The sequence below is a fragment of the Manis javanica genome, chromosome 7 (assembly GCF_040802235.1).
Source record: "Manis javanica isolate MJ-LG chromosome 7, MJ_LKY, whole genome shotgun sequence".
Classification (NCBI taxonomy): Eukaryota; Metazoa; Chordata; class Mammalia; order Pholidota; family Manidae; genus Manis; species Manis javanica.
Genome location: NC_133162.1, coordinates 10,008,749 through 10,028,965, shown reverse-complemented (window position 1 = coordinate 10,028,965; position 20,217 = coordinate 10,008,749). Strand labels below are relative to the sequence as shown.

The 20,217-nt window shown below is 39.5% G+C and overlaps 1 protein-coding gene across 2 annotated transcripts in view; it reads left to right on the top strand.

Moving 5' to 3' along the window:
• The window catches only part of WDR11 (WD repeat domain 11), a 53,221-nt gene extending 33,308 nt beyond the window's left edge, over positions 1–19,913 (top strand). The window contains exons 17-29 of one of the 2 annotated variants that reach the window (XM_073240301.1): positions 3,331–3,437; positions 3,811–3,925; positions 4,315–4,486; positions 11,038–11,146; positions 12,080–12,142; positions 13,353–13,418; positions 14,218–14,395; positions 14,996–15,091; positions 15,608–15,773; positions 16,240–16,337; positions 16,794–16,939; positions 17,661–17,741; positions 18,967–19,913. In XM_073240301.1, the coding sequence (XP_073096402.1) occupies positions 3,331–3,437; positions 3,811–3,925; positions 4,315–4,486; positions 11,038–11,146; positions 12,080–12,142; positions 13,353–13,418; positions 14,218–14,395; positions 14,996–15,091; positions 15,608–15,773; positions 16,240–16,337; positions 16,794–16,939; positions 17,661–17,741; positions 18,967–19,129 (1,560 nt within the window). In that variant the 3' untranslated portion in view covers positions 19,130–19,913. Of the gene's footprint in view, positions 1–3,330; positions 3,438–3,810; positions 3,926–4,314; positions 4,487–11,037; positions 11,147–12,079; positions 12,143–13,352; positions 13,419–14,217; positions 14,396–14,995; positions 15,092–15,607; positions 15,774–16,239; positions 16,338–16,793; positions 16,940–17,660; positions 17,742–18,966 lie in introns of those variants that run through there. The other variant, XR_012132985.1, reaches the window with a different exon arrangement.
• Positions 19,914–20,217: the final 304 nt, after the last annotated feature.

Below are 20,217 nucleotides of genomic sequence, written 5' to 3'. Positions count from 1 at the left end.
GGTTGTAAGTGTACTGGTATTATTAATACTTAACTTATTTACACATTTCCTTCATGTGGCCTTGTGGAGGACTCTAACTAAGGTTTTGTAGTTAATTTGTGTTAGTGTGTATCTCACAGGTTGTTTTTAATCGCTGGATTAAGAAAATGTTTTTGTTAACTAATACTACTGTTAATTGTGAAGTGGAAGCATGTGATGATTTCTTAAAATGCAATATATCTTTAAAATTGCTATCTGAAAATGAAATGCTTCACTGAATGCCAGCCCTCATACTTTACACGTAGTGCGGGGGTCTCCTGAGGTTGTAGTCAGGATGCTGGTTGGACGGGTCCACTTCCAGAAGAGCTTATGCACAGGTCATTGCAAATAAATGCTGGCTGTTGATGAGAGGCCTCAGTTCTTCCTCATGTGGACCTCTCCAAAGGGCTGTCTGAATGCCCACCACACGGCAGCTGGCTTCCTCCTGAGCAAGGGGTCCGAGAGAGAACACAGAGCTAGCTGCCATGTCTTTCAGGACCTGGTGTCAGAAGTCGCACTGTCATTTCCACAGGATGCTGTTAGTTCATGGGTCAGTCCATTCACTGAGGGAGGTGACTACCAAGGGACCTGAATACCAAAGGCAGAATCATTAGGGACCTCTTAGAGGCAGGCTGGCTGCCACAGCTTCCTTACTAACAAGTATAAAAGGATCAAGGACATCCAAGCAACCTTCACTAGTAAAAATAGAAACTGACATGTGAAAGTGCTTTTCAAACCGTAATTCTGTTTTTACTATTACATAGAACAAGTCATATATGAGACTTTGTAATATCTATTGAACTATCTCTAATATTGCCAAAAATTTTCACTAGTTTGAAAAGATGAAAATAATGCAAAGGTGAGAGATTGATATTTAGTAGTTACAGTAGTAAAAATAACTTGAAGTGTGTAGAAAGAAAAACAGTTGCTAAAGTGCAGGGCAATGTTGCTGTCCTTGCAGAAGTAATGTGCCTGCTTGGTAATATATATAAGGCCCACCTGAGCTCCTCTGGTGCCACTTGGAAACAGCTCAGTCTCTGTTTTCTGATCACTTCTCCTTTGAGATCAGAATGTGAAGCAGCCCAGTAATTTTTGAGATGCCAATTCTCCCTGACCTCCCAAAAAGTTTAAAACTTTTGGACCTTAGGCACAGGTTTTCCTTTCTATGAGTGCTTTCACCATGATAGTTGTACCGTACAGCCTCTAAGATTCCATCTCTTTTTGTGGAGATCTGCAGTCAGGATATAGCAAGTCTCTAGTCTGCCTGCCAGATCCATTTTTCCCCCCAAAAAAGCAGCTTCTTCAAGGAATGACCAGCCTCCAATGAAACTAGTACATATTTTAGAGCAGATTATTTTTAGGGAAAGGAATTAAACATCTACTATATAGTATATGAGGAATTAGTTTTAGTTCATTATTTTTATTTTCTGTAACTATAATATTTTCTAGGGACTATATACAGAATTTAGGCAGAGGTTTGTTTGCTTATTTTAGCCAAATATTTGTCTTACCCTCCTCCCAAATGTAAAATATTAAACATTTCTTCTTGGTTGAAACTTTCCCTGTGGATTTTGGCCCCAGAACTATAGAATATATACAAATGGTAAGAAGGAGAGGAAAGTTTGGCATATTTAAAATTATGTTCGAATGGAGAATCTGTAGGTGATTGTCTTTATTCAGAAAACTGGAACAATGGGAGAGAATGAGTATCTCTGCTCTGCTGCCAGCCTTAACTTCTGATCTTTTCAACACCATGTTTTACATATGGGCAGCATATCAGTGCCAACTAATAATACTCCACTGAGTTTAATCTTACATTGGTTTTGGTTCTCTCGGGATTATTTGGAGCCACAAAGCAAGTTTATGCCACCCTTTCGGAGAGCCGCTTGATAACTCCACGTGGCTTGTAGCCCATCAATAAACTCTTATGTAGAAAGCCTGGATTATTTAATTGTACAGTTATGTTAATACATTCACTTGTACTTCTAAGCTGGTAAAACTGATTTCTGGCCTAATTTATCTTTAATATTTTAATTTTTAAAAGGTAGAAAGTAAGATTATAAAATGTGAGAGTTTTCAAAACTAAAAAGTAAATTTAAAAGCAAAGTCTTTGTTAAACATTTTGATACTATGGTCAGGAGGAGAGAAATAAGATCATGGCGTGTTGCTTCATATTATACAGAATCCTATATTTAACGTAACTTCTAAGTTTTTTTATTGAATTCATTAAAATACTCATTTTTAATCTGATTTTTTTCTTCTGTTTCTTGACTGCCACTAGGATGTGTAGAGTATTTGGTGTGTGCCAAAACCAATTTGGCAAACTCTTGGAGCTTTCCTACTCCTTGGCTATGGATACCACAAGAATTAAACATGTGAAATTTTACGTTGTTCTATAAAGGCAAAACAATATTTCTTTTAATAAATAGAGAAGTAACTGAGCAAATAATATTATTTGATAGCTAATGTGCTTAGACTGTTTACTGTGTGGCAGGCATTGTTGGCATTTACTTGTATAAATTTATTAGCACAGGAACTCCTTAACTTTCACAAACTTATCCTACTTTATTGATGATAAATACAAGACACAGAACAATTAAGTAAATGTGTCCCAGATCACACAAGAAATTAAGTGATAGTGCCGGGATTCAAGCCCAGGCAACTGACTCCAGAGCCCAGGCTCCTGAAGCTCAGCTCTCTCACACTCCCTGTGTGCATTTGTTAGGGCAGCAAGCTCCTTTCTACCCCGCTTGAGAGGTATTACAATAGTGTTTCATTCTTACATTGGCGTTTCCATACATAACTTATTCGCAAAGCTTTTTGTGAATTCATATTTGCAGATGTTTTTAATACACAGTATGTCATCACCTTCACTATTCTAGAAGGCATCAGTGAAGCCCTGGGTCCTCTTTTTCAATAGAAAAATTGCTGTACCATTAGCTGTGAAGCAGCTTTGAGTTTCCCCGGAATAGATTTATTTATCCTTTGGCAGTGAGAGAATTTGGAAGTGGAGATGTCTGGAAAGGGTTTCCTTTCCTAGTCTTTTTCTTTCCATTTTCTTTTCTTTAAGTATTTCTTCCTCAAAAGACATTCCTTCCCTGTAATTTCTAGTTCAGATACAGTGTCTGTCGAGTTGCAGTCTTCTGCTTCGTGGTTGAATTGTATACGCTGGTAGCTCTTCTAGTGTCCAGAGTCTGCGTTTGGCAGCATTCATACTAAAGCAAAACCGTTTATAATTACATTTTATTAGGATATCTTTATTGCTGCTTATAAATAATGAAATTCATGTGTATTTGTTGCTGTTGTTTCCAGGGGAGTATGGGTAGTATTACCTGCATCGCTTGGAAAGGTGATACATTAGTTCTCGGAGATATGGATGGAAATCTAAATTTTTGGGATTTGAAAGGCAGAGTATCCAGGTATGTGGCAAGAATGCAGTCCTATTATTTGGTTAAAAATAAAAGTAACCTCTGTTGATAGGATTCTATTGGAGGCTTGTGAGCTGGTGAGTGTCATCACTGAATGGCTGAGTGTAGGTTGGGCCCTTGGATCTCTTGTCAAAGAACTTGGGGGAAGAGCCTCTTAGAAGACCCTGAGTGGCCATGCAGAAGCGCTGAGACATCGTGCTAACTGTTGTTGAAGGGCAGATCCTGACAGTCAGATGCGTCCGCTGTCCCAGAAAGTCAGGTGCTTTTCCCATCACCAGGTGTTGTCAAAAAACAGAACGTCGGAAGTAGTTTCTAGCGGCGCGACACTCCTATACTTGGTGTTTTTGTTTTTGTGTGTCTCCAGAGGGATACCTACACACCGAAGTTGGGTGAGGAAGATTCGTTTTGCCCCTGGTAAAGGAAACCAGAAATTAATAGCGATGTACAATGACGGAGTGGAAGTGTGGGATACGAAAGAGGTAGGCCCAGCTCCACCAGGGCCCCCTGCACTTGAAGCTGCTGGTCACAGGAACTGTTTTTTTTCTGTCTTGTGATTTAGATGATTTAGAAACAAAAACTACATAATGGGTTTATCAAACTTCGTAAAATAATTTTCTTCTTTTAAAAAATTTTCTTTCATAATATTTTTGTCCTAAAGGTGACAGCATATATTTTTTTCAACGTTATTGCTATCTTTGGGACCTTTAAAGTGCAATCTGCATGTGAAAGATAGATTTCTAACGATTGTTCAGTTTTAAATTTGCACTGGGCATTTGCCACATGCACTGTCTTTCCTTGATCATGTAATCTGGAATGATCAACGTGTCCCTTTTCTTTCTGAAATTGACAACCAAATTCACTTTTGAAGGTTCAGATGGTGAGCAGTTTAAGAAGCGGAAGAAGTGTGACCTTCCGGATATTGGATGTGGACTGGTGTACATCAGATAAAGTGATCCTGGCCTCAGATGATGGGTGTATCAGAGTCTTGGAGATGTCTATGAAGTCTACGTGTTTTAGAATGGATGAACAAGAGTTAACTGGTATGGAATTCTAATGAAAGGTGCTTAGAAACCTTTTTTTATTTTGCACAAGCTGTGCTCTCCTCTGGAGAGAGCTGCTTCTATTTCATTTCAATCTTACTTTCTAAGAACCTGAGTTTAAGAAAATACATTAATTTAAAACTTGAGTGTTTTGACTGCTGAGATGCTAGACTATTTTTAGCTGCAGACATCACTCATTCCCCAACTGTAGTTTGGCAAGTGCCCTTTCTTTGACCCTTTTCCAAGTGTTTTATCAAAAGATCCAAGCTTATATTTATAAAAATGGTTATCTCAGAATTGAGGAGATCTCATCAGAAGACATGAATCTAATGGTAAGGTACTGTTGGCTTTTTAATAATGAGTCTTATTTCTTTTGTAACCATATATCATTGAAAAGTCATTTTGACTTTTCATGAATTCTGAGTATCATGATTCTGAGGACTACCTTATGACTTACTAAATGACGAATCAAAAGAAAATTAGATGGTTGCCCTATTTTACTCTTTTTTATATGGTTGTTTTGAGATTAGTTTTTACCACAATGGAAAATATTTTAGTAAAAGTAACTCCATTTACAACTCAAAAAAAGCATGAAAAGATTGTGAATGCAGCCATCCGTCCATTTGAAAGGCAACTTTTGTCTGATGGAATGAATGCATTGTTCATCCTTGAAAGATACTTTCAGATGAAGAACTGATTCTAATTGGGACAAAGCAGGAAACTTCCTGCATCAAGTATTCGGTGTATACTCCAGGCTGTCTGATGTGTAAACAATTTCCTAGGAGACTTGTCTAGTCATTTATTGAGTTTCAGAGCCATCTGCTCTGGGAATGTCTGCACCTTGGTAGCGTCAGCCCTTGGCGCGTCAGAGCCAGCAGCGTCTTGAAGACCGTGCCTCTCACATTTTGTTCATCCTGAGGCACCGCCAAGTTGCTGCTGATATTGGCTGGGCTACATTTAACAATGTCAGGTGTGCTTCTGCTGTATCTGGGTACCGTTGCTCTTACTGTGTCGCTGTGACTGCCATCTAGTGAAGCCGGAAGTTGAGCATTGTGTTCCCATCATCTGTCTGTGAGACATATGCCAGCTCTGCAGAAGGAGCAGGACCTCCTCCCAGAGATGGATGAGCATTGGTACTAATTTTAAACCTAAAATTATTATGGAAATTGAGGGAACTTAAAGGATGATTTTTCTCTTAATTTAGTTACTGGGTCTAGGTAAAGAAGTGTGCAAATATAATCTGAATGTTTGAAGAGCTTTTCTTTCGCTTTTAATTTAAAATTTGAATCTGAAAAGCTCCAAAGCCAAGGTAGCTTTTCCTTAAACTGACTTCAGATTACAGCTCATTATTAACCCATGTTTAATACCATACTTGAGCATGTGACCTGCAACCTGATTTCAGATTGTATTTTTCTTTTAAAGTTTTCCTATTTTATTTTATTTTTTAAAAATAGTCCTATTTAAAACCTATACATGCTTATGTTACACTACAAGAAGATATGTCAAAGAAATAATCAATCTTCCCATGTTTTCTTCCATCTGCTACCTCTATAGCTTTTCTTCTTCCTTCCTAATTACAACCCTTAAGTAGAATTCATGCCTCATATCTAAATTACTGAGTATCATAATTCTTCCAAGTGGTAAAGATACCTCAAGACAAATGCTGGGCATAGAAGCCAGAGGGCATAAATCTGCAAAGAAGTAAAAAGCTAACCTTTTCAAACAATATTGCTTCTCTCTCATTTACCAACTTTACATTTTCCTATGTGGCCCCAGAAGATGACTGGTTAGCCAGAGACGGGTAAGATTCCTCAAGGGAGGAACAACCTAAGACAGGCACAGTCGCAGGGGGGCCATCAGGTGAGAATTTGGGGATCAACAGAGGTGAGGCTCAGAACCTCACCCCCCCTGTTTTGAGAGAAATCTTCTGCATCCGTGGTTGTTTTATTGCCCTTGTCTAGCTTGGATTAATACTTAGTCTACAGGCACACACCTGATCATCTACATTTGCCCTCTTACAGCACTAAACTATGTTTTCTACCTTTATCTTGCATCTACCTACCACTTCAGCATTTTATTAAAAATAATAATAATAATAATAATAACAATAATAAGGGAAAAAATGTGGGATTCACATATAAATCAAGTATAAAAATCAAACGAATAATCATATTTGACCTGATTGTTTATAGTTCATGATGCATGATCAAAACCGACAGTTTCTGTGATATGACTGCCCTTGCACTGTTCACCATGTAAGAACTTATTCACTATGTAAGAACTTGTTCACCATGTAAGAACTTGTTTGTTATGCTTTAGAAGATTGGAAACTGTTGAGAATTAGGCTTGGGGTTGATTAATGATTGTGCATTGAGTCCCCTATACAGAATTTTATTGTTGTTAACAACCATCTGATCAATAAATATGAGAGATGTCCTCTCAAAAAAAAAAATCAAAGACTCAATTCTAAAGGGTTAATAGAGGAATTACAAAGTAACTCTGTAGCTTGCATTTCCCATAGTATTAAAATAAAGCTGCTTCTTTTAGTCCAAAAAAAAAAAATAGTCCCCTCTAGGGACATAGAGGATCTCTGGCAACTTGCTGCACTGATGGACAGTGACTGCACTGGGGTGTGGGTGGGGACTTGATGATATGGGTAAATGTAGTAACCACATTGTTTTTTCATGTGAAACCTTCATAAGAATGTATATCAATCATACCTTAATAAAAAAAAAAGAGATAAATGGAATTAAATATGCTAATAAAAACTAGATTCCAGTATTTATATGTTAATTATACCTCAATTTTTTTAAAAACTTTAACTGGATTATAAATTTCCTATTTAATAAAAATACACATTTACTTGCAAAAAAAAAAAAGAAATGTGATCACTGAACTTTACAATTTTCCTTAAATAATTTGACTTAGTCTACTGTGTTTGCAGTGTTTCTTCAACTTTATCGTACAAATAAATCCTTTGAGAATTCTGTTAAAAAAAATAGTCCTCTCTAATCTCTAGTAGTGCAGCCTCAGCCAGAAAGGGAAATTTTTTAAATAGTAATGGGGAAAGGTCAATAAAATCATGCATTTATCCTATAAATTGAACTTCAAACTCAGAATGACATTTGATAAATGTTAGAGAATAAAAACTGGTGGTAGTGTAAATAGGGAGTTAGGAAAAAATGTCTGTGTGTTTGCCTACAGATACCTGTTGATTTGGTCTTGGAAAAATATGTTTGATATAATATATAATATATTTCTATTCTGGGGAATTAGAAATGTATTCTGCACTTAGTATGGAATAAAAATAAGATGACTTTAGGTCATATGCATTGAAATACTTAATATATTTTCTTCAGTTCTCCTTAATAACAAGTAGAGAATATCATGAAATACTGATTCAACTCTGTTTTCTTGAACAGCTTAGACAGTCCTCTTCCTCTTACCCTGCCCTCCTTTACTTACGTTGGTCTCACCCCTTTACCCCCTCAGTAAAGGAGGAGGTCAGTCACTGTAGAAGACTGGAATCCTGTTTTTGAGTTGGAGAACGCTTCTTGTCTGCTGCCTTATTTATCAGGGACGTAAAATGCAACATGTAAAGAGTGTGAGACTTGTTTACCAATATTCTAAAATAATGGCATGGTGTCAGAGACTCTTCAACCTAACTTTCTCCCTATTTGGTCCACTACTAAACACGGTTTTCCTAAATGAACGCTCATAGAAGGAAGCTTTCTAAAATCAGATTTGTACACAGACTTCCTCTTAACCTGCCTCAACTTTCCACAGTAATTTCCAGTAGTTTTCATTTGGGGTATTTGGAAATGTGTCCCAACTTGTGGATGTGGGGAGGTACAGGGATACTAAACAATATGCAGTGCATGGAATATCCTGGACATTGAAGAATTGTCCTGCCCAGTGTCAGTAGTGTCCCTTGTCTCCCTTCTTGTCCCGTCAATGCGCCACAGTGAAAAATATCACCAAAGCAGGGTCCTGTTTCCCAGATTGCCTGCTCGCCTTGGACATTTGCTACCTCCTGGGGAGAGAGAGTAGTTTTTCTACTGCTTTTCTTCTTGGCTCTTCAGTTCCTACGTTTCTGTAGATTGCCTGCTTGCCTCTGACATTTGCCACCTCCTAGTGGAGGAAGAATAATTTTCCTACTGGTTTCCTGCTTGCCTCCTCTGTTTCTGATTTTCTGCATTAGTGTCACAGAGGCCACTAACAGCCTGGGTGTGTTTCTGTTGCCATGTCAGATAGAGCCCAGATTAGGTAGAATGTGTCTAAGGGAAGAAGCAATGATGCCAACTGCCTTTTCATTCTAATTGCATAACTTCCAGCATTGAGTGGCTCTCACAGGTGAATTTCTCCAGCTAAGATGATCACCTATTACTTTTTCAAGGCTCATCTCTGTCCTTGAGAAGAAATTTTTAAATAAATTTGAGGGCGGAGGTAATAGAGTTCTCTTCCGATTTCTTTGTGCCCATTGGGATGCTTTGGAGAAATAAGACATACTTGTTTTTAAAAATCAGACATTTCCCTCAGTTTACTTGTTTACTTGATAAATGTCTTGTTCACTTTACATAAAAATTCTGGAATGCTGTGTTCCAAGATTCTCTTGTGTCTTTTCATTGTCCATTGATTAAAAGTCTACCACATAGCATGGAAACTGCCCTTGAACCTTTCCAAATTTAATTTGTACTGTTAATTTTTTGTTCCCTTGTATTTACTGTGTCCAAACATTTTGTGACTTAATGCCAGCAGCTACTACTGTTTAACAGTGAAAGGGACCAACTTGGAAATGTGAGAATTACATGGCTTTCTGTCTGTTAAGGATGAATAGAAAGAAAGAGCGTTAAGTAAACTAACCACCTTCATCCCCACTGGTGCAGATTATAATGACTCGGTGGGTGGGTAGGTAGCCTGGTACATTCCTTCCTTTGTAACTTGGGTGGAAAAGAAAAGATGAATTTGAGTACATGAAAAATTAAAAAAAATTTTTTTCATAGCAAAAGAAACAATAAGCAAAGCAAAAAACATTTTAACCTGGGAGAAAGTACTTGAAAGTCATTATACTGTCCGTAGGAGAGCAAAATATACAAATGGCCTTTAAATATGAGCAGATGCTCAACTTTATTCATACAAAGAAAAATTATAAATTAAAGTGCACAAAGAAACTGTTTCTCACCTACTAGATTAGCAAAAATTTAAGAGCTTGAAAACATACTACGGTGCAAGACTGTAAGGGAACAGTTACTCATATGCAGCTCACAGAGCAATCCCTGTAGGAAGGAGTTTGGCAATATCTAACAAAGCCACATGTGCATTTACCTTTTTACTCAGTGGTCTCACGACTAAGGATTTACTTAAGACACACGTCCATACATATGATCATAGCAAAATTTTGGAATGAGTCTAAGTACTTATCCATAGGAGACTGGTTGAATAAATTTGGGAATATCTGCATAATAGACGTCTGTGCAGCAGGAAAACAGAATAAGAAATATCTCTGAACTGATAGGAAGTAATAGCTAGGGTATATGTAAGTGAAAAATGCAAGTGTAAAAGATTATATATAGTCTGTGTGTGTTTGCTTATCTTACAAAAAAACAACACAGAATAATCCAGAAACCAAAGAAAATAGTTATAGAGAGGAGGTAGATAGAAAGATGGAGAGAATGGGGATAGACTTTATTTATTTAGTTGAAACTTTTGAGGCATTTAAAGGTTTTATATATTCAAAAACCACCGGATAAAAACAGAAAGGATGTAAGAAAAAACAAACCCTAAGATTGAACACAAACATTCAAATCAAACAAACAAAACTCACTGTATACCTTAGTGGTTTCTATTCAAAGTTGTAAAGGGATTTTGAGTTTTGCTTGATTGGTTGACAGTGGCACTAGTAATTTTGAAACTAGTTTTGTGCATGTCATAGGCTGAAACTGACTAGCATATAAGTTGGAGTTTGGAGGAATCAGGGTTCCTACCGAGGGAGAAGGACTTTGTTGTGTCCTAAGGCAGTCAACTGCTGCCTGTCAGGGATGCTAGGGCCCAGAGTCTAGGAAGATAATCCTTTCGTTCAAGGGTTTCCTTTGTGGGACCTGAGAATGCCATTGCTTAGAGATGGCCTGGTTCCTTTCATGACAAGCTCAAGGTTGATGGGCTATTTTTGCTTTACTACTCTCAGAAAAGCAAAGACATTTAATAGTATGATACAGGTAAATACTAGTATTTTAAAAGAATGAGCTTTGTTGATACCTGTTGAGTCATTGCATTGAATCTTTTATACAAATAGGGTCTGTGTTTTATACCATATAGGACACTTAAATTTTAAAAAGGTGGAGAAAAGTTATATTAATCAGTTTGATTGAAGAAAATCTCTACTTGTAGTTTGTGTATATTCAGTATACTGAAAATACTTTCTCAGTTGCCACCAGATTTGTACATTGTTTTCTGTTGACCTCTTTGTAACTGAAGTGTAGCTGAAGCTTCATGGTAATATAAAATTTTATTTTATTAAAAAAACAACTTTTCTTTTTTTTTTTTTGGTCTAGAGCCTGTGTGGTGCCCATATCTTCTCATTCCAAGGGCCGCCCTCACCTTGAAAGCTTTCTTATTACACCAGCCTTGGAATGGACAGTATTCTTTGGACATTTCTCACATGTAAGCTGTTTCCATTTTTATTTTCCCTTCTTAATTTCCTTGGGGTTGAAGGATACTCATCAGAATCAGCAATGGCCCATAACCCAGGGCTTAAAAGAACCTTAAGACCAAGCTGAGACAGAGATGCAGACACACTAAAAGAATTGCCAATCTTCCCCGCCCCCACCCGCCCCCGCTCGTTTCCACTCCTCCCGGCCTTTTGGGAGGGTGAGTCTGGGGAGCTTGAGTACATACGCTGCCCTCTGGCGGCTGCGTGGCTGTCTTACAGTCTCAGCATGGGGCATGGCTTACTGAATGTGAAAAGGGCCCTCTGAGGCCAAGAGAAGTTTGGGCCCAGGCTTAAGATTCTTTTTAAGAGCTGCAAGAATGGGCCTACTTCAGAGGTATTTTATGTCTTATAAATCTCAATGCCTGCCTCTTTGCAAAAAAATATTCACAGAAACTATTATTAGTGGTTATTAGTTAAGCCCACAAGTGCTACTGAATTTATGCCATGTAGAGTGCACAGGTGGGCATAAGTTAGGGGAATAAAAATAACAGGCAATGAGTCATCTATTTTTCACGAAGTGTCTACTTAGAGAAATGAAGGTCCATTTTATAGAGCAGAATGAGCAAATTTATGTCATTGCAAAGCTCCTTATTAGTGACTCTAAAAATGATAGTTTTCTGAGTCCTGCTGCTAAGTTTTCTGGTTTCTTGAAAGCCAGAGAGACTTTCTTTACTATTTATTTGTTTTGACTAAGTAGGATAAATGCCAACGTTAAAGATTGGTGGACTCCTGAGTAAACAGTTGCTATTTTGATCTAAACCAGGTTTTTAGCCAAGGGCTTCAAAGGAGTCCTATATAATTCTATATTAGCACAGCTTTTTTCCTGGTGAAGAAATAAATGGTTGTAAGTGAAGGATAACTCATTCAAAATCTTTTCTGTGCAGTGACTATCCAGAAAATGAAGAAATAAAGAATCTCCTTCAAGAGCAGTTGAACTCATTGTCTAAGTAAGCACCCCAACTATGTCTTATTAGCAGATAAGAATATGAGAAAGAAAAATATAATAATTTCGGCTTTTTAAAGTTGAAATAGGTTTTGTTTTAGAAAATATTCATGGCCCAAAGTGAGACCATTCTAGTCACAAAGGCTTATTTCCCTTTAGAACCTTTGTTATGTAGAAAAGTGGTTATTTAATAGCATCCACCTCCCACAGGCTCCTGAGTATAGGATTGTTCTGGTGCTGTGTGAGGGTAGGAATAGACGCTGTGGTGTGAGTGGCTCTGAAACCAGCCCGCCTTCCGCACAAATCCAGTAGGCGGCCTCATGGCAGGGCCCATATGCAGGGCGACTCTTGTGTGCCAGCTTCTCTCTTCTAAAATAAGTTCTTTGTGCACAATTCTGGCTAAGAAATGAATATGCCTCCTAGAGAATCAAGAGTGTTTAGAAGTATGTATTGGGAACAATATTGCAAAGGAAATAGGAAATTATGGGTCCTCAGGGGTTCTCGGTAAAACATAATATATTTTTGTAATGTAGAATCTGTCACATGTAATTATAATATTTAATAAATTAATCAGAATGGTATATTGATGTCATAATCTAAATAATTATTTTGTTTTCTCTATCCAAAGGTTAACATTTGTCTTTAAATGGTGAAGAATAGGTTTAAAAAATATATTCCCTTCTCTGGTTAGTGAATATTGTATGTTTGGCTATCTTAGAAATACTAATTTATGAAAACACCAGCTTTTCTATCTTATATATTTTATTTCTGAAATAGTTTCAAAATAAATTCTGAATGCATCTTCTCTAAAGTATATACTGCTCTTGATTAGCAAAATGATTTTATCAATAGTGATGTCATTATTCCTGTAGTTAGGCTGCTGTTCATGTTTTCAAAAACAGGAGTTGAACTGTCATAAAAATATGAACCAAAATCAGTGCCTCACAGCCTCTGTGTTGGTGGATGGGTACCAGTTCTCCAAGCCTAGAGACACTCTAAGTCTTATCAGCTTTTGTAATTTCAGGGCCATGGAAAGTAACTTCTTTTTAAGTTCTAGACATATACTAGCTAGTCCAAAAAGAATAAAAACTTTACCAGCTTTAAGGAAACAATTTTGAATGGAATTTTCCCTTTCAAGGGAATTCATTTATCTCTTTGTTTTATTGTTTAATTAAAAAAATTTTGTCTTGCTTTGTCTGGATTCCTGTCTGTAGTGACATAAAGAAACTCTTGCTTGACCCGGAATTCACTCTTCTGCAGAGATGCCTGCTTGTTTCAAGGTAACACTGTTGGAAGTGTTCTGTGTAAGAGACTTAAGAGAGAGTTTCAGGATAACTCATTTCTCTTATTAACGGTATTTAGTTAAGACAAAACAAACTCTTTAGATTTTAGAAAAAGATATCAGTTCATCCTTGAGATTTGACTTAAAATTAATTTGGGAAATAGTAATACAAACAAAATTATATTTTAAATGTGAGAACTAGGCCTTATCTGTTCAAAAGACTGCCTTCTACAGACAGCTTTTAAAAATACGTGCATTTTTAAAACATCAGCTATAGAAGTCATGTCCTTAAATATACTGTATACTTAATTATATAATATACATAACTAAGAAGCAGTAACCTGTATTTCCTCACTGTTCAATAGAGGTGTCACTTACAAGAAAGACATTTCCCTCCACTCGCCCAAGAGTAAATTCCACACCTTATCTAGCCAGTTATCCCAGAGGAACTTCCTTAATGTGAAGCTATGGTCCAGATTGAAAGGTGTGCTAATAGCAAACCAGGTAAATAATTGCCCAGGCTTTAGAATCATGGTACTGCTCTTACACAAAACAGAGAGAGGCTGGGTGTGAAGGGGCCCCGTGCAGTCAGGCCCTATATTGTTTGAGGGTCATAATAGGGCTGGAAAACTTGCTGCGTCATCTGTTTTGTGCTGCCAGGCACATGCCAGTATCCCAAATGGCCTTTCACATGACAGCACTGTGCTGCCAGGGCTCAGGCTACCATAGGCGGCCCCTGCCTGGGCCCCCCATCTGCTGTGTGAATTCAGTGGGTATTTGGCTTTCATCCTTCCCAGGCTGTACGGCGATGAATCAGAACTGCACTTCTGGACTGTCGCTGCCCACTACCTGCACAGCTTGTCCCAGGCACAGTCATTGAGCAGCCCAGCCACTAAGAAAGTCACTTCCCGGGACAAAGTGAACAACCCACTGGATATATGTTATGACCTACTCTGTGAGAATGCCTATTTCCAGGTATTCTATGTTAAAACCTTTAATGCTATCTTGATTACTTACGTCTTTATAAGTATCTTCAACTTGGGAAACTTTTGAACTCAGTTAAGGCCCACATAAGAGTAATGAGTCCCTTGGCACATTCACATAAAAAAGGCCTGGCTCAGGACTTGAAAAGCTCATAAATGCTTACTGAGTTTTTTAATACACATTAAAATTTTATTATTCATAGTCTTGATTTATTCATTTTAATGTTTTCACTTAATATTCTGTAAATAAATGTTTCTTTCAGTTGGTTTGGATTTCTATTCTGTGGATGGAGAGATAGCTTATAACCTTCATAACCTCTAGCAGAGCACTTCAGTACATGTAGAGTTTTTTCATCTGGCTCTCTCAGGGGCCAGTTTCTGTAAGCAGGCTACCTTACACATAAAAGATAATACATTTCAACATTCTTTCTTTTAAAGTTCTTATTATATTCTTGGATTTCTGTGAAGTTGATTTTCTGATAACCTCCGAAGTCAAAGTACTGTTTATTAAAATGACTTAATTAAGTGCAGTAAAATTTAACTAAGTCTTACAGTCCGAGCTTAATTTTCCTTTTTCTTCCTTCTACTCTAGAAATTTCAGCTGGAAAGGGTTAATCTCCAGGAAGTGAAACGGTCAACTTATGATCATACAAGGAAATGTACAGACCAGCTACTTCTCCTGGGTCAAGTAGGTGAAGTGTTATAACTCCTTTCATGTTTTGTGAAGTTGCTGGTTTTGTATTTCAGAGCATCACATACAGCACATACACACACACACACACATACACACAGATCATCATGTTTCCTGGAAAGTGTGTAAGTGTCAATTGAGGCTTTCTCTCAAAATAAGACCAACAAACCCTGTAAGAAAAAAAATGTACGGTCAAAGCTAGCTTGTAATTTTTGCGTCCATAATGTCCTATGAGGCTTAACTGTTTTGTTTAGCTTTTGTGTGTCTGAACGGCCTGGGGCAAAGCTAAAATAAGCAGTAACTTGGGCATCTATATAAACCAGACAGTGGTTTTTACCTTTGTCCCAAAGAAGGAGTACAGTACTTTTAATTTTTGTAAATGTAAGCAAAGCATTCAGTTTTTGAAAATAAAAGTTTTCTTTAAGCTATGTAATTCACTGTTCTAAATTATGAATTATATTAGGTTATGTTGGAAGAAAATGGTCTCACAATTAGAACTGTTTCTCCTACCAGACAGACAGAGCTGTGCAGTTGCTATTGGAAACAAGTGCAGACAACCAGCATTATTATTGTGATTCATTGAAAGCCTGTTTGGTCACAACTGTCACCTCGTCAGGCCCCTCTCAGAGCACCATTAAGCTGGTGGCAACTAATATGATTGCCAACGGCAAGTTGGCAGGTAAGGCACAGTTTGTGGGTGTATTTGTCAGTTCTCTGGAAAATCAGACCTGTTCCCAGCAAAGTAGTTGGTTGTTAAGGGTATTTCTTTTTTATATATATGCTGGAGAAATATAGAAAGATTAATGCTAGCTATTTATAGATGATCACATAATGTAATCAAAACCAGAACACTTCTAAGAGTGAAGCTAGGACACTACTGATACTTACCCAGACAATTGATATAAATCGGACAAACCTGGGCAGATGGATGTGCTGGATGGACTCGTGTTTCCTCTTCTGACTACTTGAGTGGTAACATGGAAGAACTCTAGTTTAATACTTCATTTAATATATAAGCCAAGAATATCTCTAGAAGATATAAAATACACAAGACCAGATGAAGTCAAGTGGTGATTCTCCTTTTTAGTGACTCGTCAAGGAGGGAGCTGCCATATCACTTGAGGGGGTGCTGTTTTATCTTCCAGAGGGTGTTCAGCTGCTCTGCCTGATAGACAAAGCCGCAGATGCCTGCCGCTACCTGCAGACGTATGGCGAGTGGAACCGGGCCGCATGGCTTGCAAAAGTAGGTGATTCTAGGTGGTGCCTTGAGCATTTGGGCTGGAAAGTTCAGTCTTGAACTTTTGACTCATGAGTTAGGGGCATTTTCTGGCTACAGAGCTGCTTTGCAGATATTTTCCTGCAACTCTCATCTTTCTATTCTTCATGAGTATAAATTACATTTCTTCTTACCGATAAAGGGAGGTTGAATTGGTAGCAATTAAGTGACAGCAGCTGGCTCCTCTCCCTGCCGGGGTGTGAGCCCAGACTGCAGCCCCAAGCATTGCCAGGCCCCTGGCTCCCACAGGCTTGGCTTGCTGTGGCTGCTGCGCATGGTGAGCAGCGGTGTCGGGTGGTGTGCTAATAAAGCAAGGCTCGCATTATTCATAGGAACACATCCCGTTTTGATGGAATTACATTTTTATTGCATCCTGCATGCAATGCAGGACTTCTTTGTTTTTAATGTGGGCATCTTTCTTAGGTCCGTTTAAACTCTGAAGAGTGTGCCGATGTTTTAAAGCGGTGGGTTGACCACCTTTGCTCCCCACAAGTCAACCAGAAGTCGAAGGCCCTGCTGGTCCTCCTCTCCCTGGGCTGCTTTTCCAGTGTGGCCGAGACCCTCCACAGGTATGCCAGAGCACTCCATGGCCAGGGGCCTGTGATGACCCACTTCACGCTCTCCTGAGGCTCTGCGCGTAGAGGGATGGACAGAGTGAAAGGAGAAGCGCCCACTTTAGGTTTCTAAAGAAAGCCTCCAGGGAATGGGGCGGTCAGCATTGGTTCCTTCATTTGGTCTAGGAGTTGCATTTCCTGCCTGTGTACCAGTCACAGCAAATAGCTAGGTCAACACTATCAAAGGGTCCTTCAGAGAACTGGGGCCAGTTCAGCTTTGAGTAGAGTGGGTGAGACAAGGCCAGAGAGCCGTAAGCAGGGTGACAGGCCACTTGGCGGCTGGACCATCTCCTCTGAAAAGCTTGAAGAGTAATACCCATCACTTATTCTGGGATGTTATCTATTTTCTTAAAACTAAGGGAGGTAGACTAAGGCAAATGTGGCAAAAGCCTACTTGTTAAATCTGGACAGTGGGTCCCATCTCTATAGATTTCTGTATAGTTGAACTATCTCACAATTTTTTAAACTAAAAAGAACATGGGGTGGGGACGTGAGTACCCTCCCCTCCACTCCTCGGTGAACCAGGGCTTAGCATGGTGCGAGTGTGCGTTATGTAGCGCTTAAGTTTCCAGCAGAAATGGGTACAAGTGTTTGTGTAGAAACACACCCTTGGATGGTTCCACCCTCAGATGCTGTAAAGCACAGAGCCTAACTCTCATTTTGTTCTGTTGAGTAGCATGAGATACTTCGACAGAGCTGCCTTATTTGTGGAAGCTTGTCTCAAGTATGGTGCACTTGAAGTCAGCGAGGACACAGATATCCTTTGCCCGATGGTCACACTGAGGAGGGGCATGGGACGTGAGTGGGGTTTAGGATTCCTCCTCATTGTGCTGCTGGGGTTATACTGGCAAAGATCCATATTCTGATTTACCAAGGCCAGTAAAGAGGGAGAGATGAGAGGGAAAGAATTGGAAAGAAGGATGTTGCATTGCTGGCATCAGCCCTAAGATGGGCGGAAAGGCAGGAAGGGCTGAAAGGGGAGGGATCCCAAATTCTGTAATACTTTGTTTGGACTTGAAAAGAAGGTAAAGGACCTAATTTAGGAAAGCAATAGGAGCCTGTACTTTAAAATAGTACTATTTCAAAAGAATGCACTGCACAGAATTAAATTGTATGTATTTATCTGGAATAAATAAATAAAGGAGTCTCACTGTTACTCTGTGACAGCCCAGTATGCAGCAAGACTGGTGTTTCAGAGAGACATGTCAGGCGGGCAAGGCACTGTGGTCCACCTCCAACCAGGAATATTTTATTTCTTCTAGACATCATTGCTCCATGCTTTTTTATCTTTGTAAAGAATGGACTTGAAAATATAAGTCCCAGTTGCTTGTGTTTGCAGAGCCCTTTTGTTCTCATTGCATGTTTTCTTGAATTACTATGTTGTGTCCTCATTTCTATGTGTCAGGTGCTTGGTTTTCTGTGTATTTTTTACAGAAAATTAAACTAAACTTGGCCTTATTCAACACTGTGTTTGTAGGCACTGGTGAAGTTCACTTTAGTTGGAAGGAGCCGTTTTGAATCTCAGGACGTAGTGGAGCTGGGCTGTCCAAAAACCTAACACCCAGACACCCGGAGCTCCTGCCTCTGGGCAGGCTCTGTAATTAGAGCCCTTTGTTGAGACTGTATTTGCCCCCAAGCCACCAGCCTCTCAGACTTCCAGATACCACAGGGGTGTGCACTTAAGTCATCTTTCTTTTTATAGTCTTTGGTTGCGTTTGGGTCTTGGGAGGATATGGGAGGGGGGTTCCGTGGGTGTCCTAGAAGGAGAAGCTTTGGGCGCAGCTTGGGCCAAGTGCAGTGCTGTTATAGGGTGGGACTTCTCCCCCAGCCAGGAGTCGCCCTCTGCAGGGAAGAGGTGCCTGTGCTCAGCCCCTCCTCAGCAGCTGGCCAGCTGGTCCTTCTTTCGGACAGGCGGGAGCCTGGTGAGGTGGAGCCACCACCTGTTTTTCCCTCGCCCTTCTTTTCCTTAACTGTGGTTTACAGAAACTCGTCTCTGGTATATATGCAGACTACGCCCGGAGTTTGAAAAACCTCGGCTTTAAAGAAGGAGCAGTTTTTTTTGCTTCAAAAGCTGGTGCTGCTGGCACAGATTTACTGACGGAGCTGGAATCCCCCAGCAAGAACCGACCAAAGTGTGATGGGTGAATGTGCGCCAGGGAATCTGTCCCTGCAGGAAGGTGGGCCGGGGAGTTGGTCTGGCTGTGGCCACGGTCACAGTGCATCCGATGGGGATGCCGTCCCTTCCAGGGTCCTGGTGAGCTGTTTCTCCACTGGTCTATGGCTGTGTGTGTACAACAGTGCATGAGCATTTCCCCTGTTAGGAGTGGGTTCTGCGTCCTATCTTCATCTCTGAGAAAAACAGGAACACTTCGGATTTGGCAAGTGCATAACATTTTATACTTTTGAAGATGGCTTTAAGAGTCCCTGGAAATACTTTTAATTTTTTTAACTTAAAATTCAAGCAACTGAATTGCTTTCCTCATTGACAAAATTTAAAGATGTTTGGGAAATCTACAGTAAAAGTTTGTGAGACCTGTTCTCAAAAATGTGCTGTGCTTGTGTTGATGCACAGTCGTCCGAGATGTGAAGGGAAATGCATACAGTGTAGATGACTTACCAAAGCATTCCTCGTTTCTTACCTTGGAAACAACTGTTACTCCCTATCTTAGACAGATGGTAAATTTGTCATTTTAGGCTCATAGGGAAAGTTTAAGCTTCATGTTTTGATGCATTATGTGGGGTCTTTGGTATTCTGAATTTTAGCTCCTATGATGTATTACCGTAACCTCCTTTTTAAAGCCTCTGTGCTTTAATTTTGTCTTTGTGTTCTTCCAACAACTGAAATATATGTGGCTATTGTAAATTATTGCTGAGAATTTAAATGTCAGTAACTTACAGAAATGATAAATAAAAAGAAAATTTCAGCCAAGCCTATTGTTCTCTGAGTTGCTGTGCGTATGGCCAGGCAGCGTGCTGGCTTCTCAGGAGTCAGTCCAGCTGCGCACCCTCCGGAGTCCGGGCCGCTTGCTAAACCCAGAGAAACTGGGTGGTGGAAATTGCGGGTGCACCACAGAGTAGGGCCGGCTGCCTGCACTTGGGCGTGGCTGCCTCCGCGTTCTCGAGGGGCACAGCTCAGGGCACGGCTCACGGAGGTGAGTGAGGAATGGTCTCCGGGTGCTGCATCTCCCCACCCCACCAAAATAGCACGGGAGGCATAATTTTTAAATAGAATT